At 21.8% G+C, this 5,733-nt stretch overlaps 2 protein-coding genes across 2 annotated transcripts; one reads left to right on the top strand and one right to left on the bottom strand.

Moving 5' to 3' along the window:
* Positions 1 to 1,355: 1,355 nt before the first annotated feature.
* Positions 1,356 to 1,997, top strand: SRAE_X000198700 (Alpha crystallin/Hsp20 domain and HSP20-like chaperone domain-containing protein; the record flags this gene model as incomplete). Its single annotated transcript, XM_024642697.1, has 3 exons — positions 1,356 to 1,643; positions 1,692 to 1,906; positions 1,958 to 1,997. 3 exons carry the CDS (start codon positions 1,356 to 1,358, stop codon positions 1,995 to 1,997), a joined length of 543 nt encoding a protein of 180 aa, XP_024499457.1.
* A 1,009-nt stretch (positions 1,998 to 3,006) lies between these two features.
* SRAE_X000198600 (Beta-amyloid-like protein) lies at positions 3,007 to 5,391 on the bottom strand (the record flags this gene model as incomplete). Its single annotated transcript, XM_024655128.1, has 3 exons — positions 3,007 to 4,989; positions 5,095 to 5,277; positions 5,326 to 5,391. The coding sequence occupies 3 exons, from the start codon at positions 5,389 to 5,391 to the stop codon at positions 3,007 to 3,009; spliced, it is 2,232 nt and encodes a 743-aa protein (XP_024499456.1).
* Positions 5,392 to 5,733: the final 342 nt, after the last annotated feature.

Here is a 5,733-nt window from a genome sequence, read left to right as displayed (position 1 = left end):
AAATTTATTAGTTTATATTTTATTTCAATAAATTTTATTAATCTATTACTCTATTATAATAACCATTAGTTATAAAGGTAAAAAAGTTTTTTGTTTAAAATATAATATTTGACTATACAATTCTATACTTAATTCCTATTTATATTATATTATAATTTTTTTTTCATTCACCGTTACATGCTATTAACGACATTTTTTTTATATATTTATTCATTTTTACTTGTTTAAAAAATTTTTTTTTTATTCCTTATTGTATCTGGTATTTATAAACTATATATAATCTTCATAATTCAGTCAAGTGGTAAATAATACAAAAATAAATTCTTTTATTTTATAAAATGATATAATGATTGTTAAATTGACCTTCGATATTTTAGAAAATATCTTTATTTTATATTAATATTCAAATAATTATTTGTTAGTTACAACTAAAATTCAAGGAATTTTATTAAAAGGTAAGATATTTTAAATAATTTAAATTGTCATTTTTTTCTATAGCAAACAACTTGTTTTACGGTAAATATTATTTAATTATTAGTTTTTAAAAAAAGAAATTGATATTATGATGATCGACAATTGTAAAAAATTTCATTAATTTGATTAACCTTATACATCACAATTAGTTTTTTTTTTCCTTCATTTTTAATGATAAATAGAATATCTTTTCTTCCTCGTTTAATAAATTTTAATTTTATTTTTAAAAATAACATGTTTAATTGTAATATCATTTATCAAATTATTGTGTCATATTATTATTAGTTCCATAATTAATAAACCATTAAGTTTATATAAAATTATAATATGATTATTTCATATCATCTTAATTACACTTTTTAATATTAAAAAATATATAGAACAATTAAAATTATATCCTAGATCATATAATACATTTATAATATCTGTACATGATTTTTAGAGTTTCTTTTTATTTACAAAATTTATTGTATCATTTGTAAAAATATTTAAAAATTATATTATTTTTCAATTATATTTGAAAAAAAATAACATATTTTCTTTTTTTTTGTTTTTAAACATAAAAATAATTATATAGTCCTTTATTTATAATTATGTTGTGACTGGATTACAATAGGTAATTATTTAGAAGGAAAAAAAGAGAAAGAGTTGAATATGTTAAGACTATTTTACGTATTAAAAATTATCCTATTGTCCATTTATTATTGAAAACATAAATTTTACTAACCGTATCTTTTCAATTCATATGTTTTGATTTTATAATGTCGCTTTTAATAAAAATTTCAATTTAGTCGTAAACTTGTTTAAAGTTGCTAAAATTTATTATTACTTCCATAAGGTTTCCAGTTATAATAATAATATACTACTAAGAAATAATAACAATGGCCCCAAATTCACAAACTATCAGACATTCACAACGTAATTTACCACAAAGGTTATCATCCTCATTATATAGTGATAAATGTTTACCAACTCCGTTGTATACTCCAGTTTTTTCTGATAATAAAAATACTTTTACAAATTATCAAAAACAAATAAAAACAAATCCACCATTTTTTATTTCTGATAATAAAAATAGTTCAAAAAATAAGAAAAATCCATTTGACTATTCATTACCAGTCAAAGAGATGGATCAGCAGTTAGCAAAAATAAGAGAAACTCCATCTAAGGTAAAAAAAATTTTTTTTTTTTATTTTTAATATAATATTTAATTATAGATTATATGTGAACGCAAAAAAATAACAGTTTTTATTGATATGTCAAATTTTAGAGCAGAGGATGTTCAAGTCTATGTCGAGAAAGGTCGTCTTACCATATTAGCTGAACAAGAAGTTAAGCTTAATAATTCAACAACTGTAATTAAAAAATTCAGTAGAAAATTTGTTATTCCTGATGATGTAAGAAATGAATTTATTGCAACAGAGTTGGATGAGTAAGTTAAAAATAACAATGATTAAAATATAATATTATTTTTATTTTTTAGAAAAGGTAAATTAAAAATAACTGCTTTGAGAGGAAATTAAAAGAAGATAAAAAATTAATACAAACAAATTTATTCTTAATTGTATTTTTTTTTATACTTTTTTTTTCATCAAAATGATTTAATTCATTAAACAATTTTTTTGAAAAAATTATAAAATGGAGTGTTTCATTTTTAATGAAGGTTAAAAATACCATTTTACTCATATCAAATTTCTCTAGATATTTAGAGAAATATCAATGATAAACAATAATTTTTTTTTCAAATATATAACTTTTTCTATCCCATTTAATAACATTACTTTTATATTTTATAAAATTTTACTTTAATACAAAATATTTTAATTAAACATTGTTACATAATGTAACGATAAAATTTATTAGTAATAAACATATATTTTTTTTTCTATAATTTTTTAACCAATAAAATTTGTATATATCAATCAAATTTTCTTATTCTTCAAAATAAAGTAAATTTTAAAGATTAGATAAAATTAATAAAATTTAACTGTTATGTGAACAAAAAATTTCTCTTAATGTTCATAAAAATGTTATACCAATTAAAAGTAATCTTATCAAAAATTTTAATATTACTTTTGGTACAATATATAAAATAAAATGTTGTATCATATAAAAAAGATACATAACACTAAGTAAAAAAGAAGTTCCACAACTTTGCGGCAACTAAAATTAAAATTAAAAAAAAAAATGTCAATTAGTGATAAAAAAAATTTGATAAAAAAAAAGGGTATATACTTTGTGATTAAGATAATTATTTAAAAAAAAAAGATTAATTAATTAATTATTTGTTTACAATTTGTCTACAAAATTTGTAGTATTTCTTTTTCATTTTTTATGTTGACAACAGAATTTTGGTATTATTATTTAATTTATTCATTTTAAGCTATGACATCAAAAAATCACTTTCAGAGATGTATACGACTAAAATTATAATTTTTACTGTTCGACAAAAAAAGAATACACTGTTAATTTGAATTGGGTTTTTTTTGATTACTAAAAAAAATTATTTTAAAAGAATTGATTTTCATATAATTATTGCTCTGTAGTTTCTTCATTTGATGGTTTGACAATTACACTAGCGTCATAATAAGTGTATGTTGGATTTTCATAACCATTAACTTGCATATTATTAACATGACGTTCCTCTGGTGTACAAACATCAACTTCTACAAATCCAGAATGTCTATTTTTAGAGTATAATGTTATAGCTGCAACAAGGAATACTGAACATAATGTTCCAATAAAACCATAGATAATAAAGTTGCTTGTAAGGTAACTTTGAGTTTTATTATGACTATAAATATGACGATTATGATCCATCTTTGAAAGTCTAACATATGATGGATTTTCATCAATAAATGAATCCATTATTGGACCAGATATTATTGGTTCAATTTCTACTGGTACACTATCTTCATTAGAATCACTAGAAGAATCATTCTTTTTGTTATTATCTTTTTCTTCTGATGTATCATCATCATCATCGTCATCATCATCATCATCATCATCTCCATCCTCATCTTCATCATAATCACTCTTATCATCAGTTTGATTTTTGTTAAATTTAACATATTCAATAACTTTAATTTCTTTTGATTTATCATTCTCTGCAGAATCAAGGTCAGCTTTTTCCAATTCACTAAAAATACTATTTTTAATTGTACTTGTTGTTGAAGAGGAAGTTGATGTTGTTGTTGTTGTTGGTGTAGTTGTCAATTTAGGTGTTGTTGTGGTTTTTTTTATATTTGTTTTCAAAAAATATTTTTTTCTCATACTTTTTTCAGCCTCATGAAGTTTTTCATAATGAGTTTTATAAAGATTGACGAGTCTAATATTGTCATTTTCTTCCATACCATTAATTAAAAAGTCAGAATCAAGTTCTGGTGTATGTTCTTTACGATACTCACGCCAAAATGTTTTGACAATTGGACCGATTGCCTCAGCAAGTTTTGGAAAATCATCAAGCATTGCAATTGTACCATTAATACGTAAATCAATATATTTAAGATTATGAAGAAGTTCACTTCTATATTTTTCAGCTTCATTTGCATCAGTACGAAGTAAATGACGATATCTATTCAACATATGATATCTATCTTTCTCTTCTGAACGAATACATGCTTTAAGTGTACGTACAATTTCAGCTTTATTATCTTTTTCAACATGACGAGCTAAAGCTTCACGGAACTCATGAGTAGCTTTTCTTTTTTTCTCATTAAATATATTCTTTAATCTTTCTTCATGAACTGTTTCAATTTGTTTTTTCATTTCTTTATTTTCTTCCTCAATATTTGCAACAGTCTTTCTAAACTTTCCAACCATATCCTTTTTATATTTTTCTGCTTCATTTGAATTATTTTCTTTCATATTCTTATATTTATCATATAATTCAGACCAAACATTAATTATTTTTGATACTTCACTTCTATGTCTTTGTTCTAAACGTTTCTCAGCTTCTCTATATTTTTCATGTTCATTATTTGCATTTGTATTTTCTTTAAAATATGGATCTTGTTCACTTTTTTCAATAAGTGTACCATTATCATTACTTTCAATTGTATTAATTAATTCATCAGTATCAAGTTCTTCATCTTCCTCAAAATCATTTCCTTCAGTTATTTCATTAATATCATTAGTCAAAATTTCATTTGTTTTTTTAATTGATGGACAACAAACATATTCTACACCACGAAAAAGATCAATAGCACATGGTTGTAAAACTGAAAATGATCGTAATACCATTGGTTTTTTATTATCATTCATTTTAGAACATTCAGCAAAAGCTTTGCTATTTAATTGTGAATAATCATTACACATTGATCTACTACTAATATGCCCAAATGTACAACCATTTGGAACTTGAAGTGCTTGAGCTACAAATTCACCATCAATACATCTATAGGGGCGAACAGTATGACTATACTTGCATGTAGTAGCATCCTCATTACACCATCTATCAATTTTTTCTTCATGAGAATATTCAACAATATTTGTTATGTTTAAATTTGGATATACCTAAAATTATATAAGTACATTAAAATAATAATATTTAATTAAAATATTCAAAATATGATTAAAAACAAATTAAGTATATAATTTATTTTATATATTATATCTTACCTTACGGCAATACTTCAAAATATCTAATTTCCCTGTTAAACATGTAGCAAATTTGTTTTTATCAGTAGTCCAACCACCATTATCATTTGAATATTTATTACGGTAACCACAAAGAAAAGCAACCATTGGAACAAATTTAGAATGTATTTTAGTTATATGGTTATCAACTGAGACGGAAATACCCTTAAAAAAAAAAACTATAAAAAAAAATTACAAAAAATATAAACTTACATCATTTGGTGATGCAAAAGAAAATAGTATTTGGAGTAGAAAAATAAATATACTACCCGGCAGCATTTTTCTAAAAAAAAATTATTATATATACATAAAATTTAATGATAATTAATAATAAATATTTATAAATTTTGAAAATTAATATAAGTGAAAAATAATTTACTACAAGTGACAAAAAAATAAGCATTTTTTATAAGATAAAAAAAAAATTTAATTAATTAATATAACGACTAAAAATAAATGTATATATATAAACGAATTATTGATAGATAATTTCTTCAATATTAAAATACAGAAAAATATAAAAATGAAATCTTATACTTAGAAAGACAACAACTCAACTAAGGTAGAAATCGAATATATATGTCAACAATATGAAAATGTTTAAAGATATGCGAAATACAA

The sequence above is a fragment of the Strongyloides ratti genome, scaffold srae_chrx_scaffold0000003, assembly GCF_001040885.1.
Source record: "Strongyloides ratti genome assembly S_ratti_ED321, scaffold srae_chrx_scaffold0000003".
Lineage (NCBI taxonomy): Eukaryota > Metazoa > Nematoda > Chromadorea > Rhabditida > Strongyloididae > Strongyloides > Strongyloides ratti.
The sequence above is the reverse complement of the archived record's forward strand: the minus strand, read 5'-3'. Positions and strand labels throughout refer to the sequence as shown.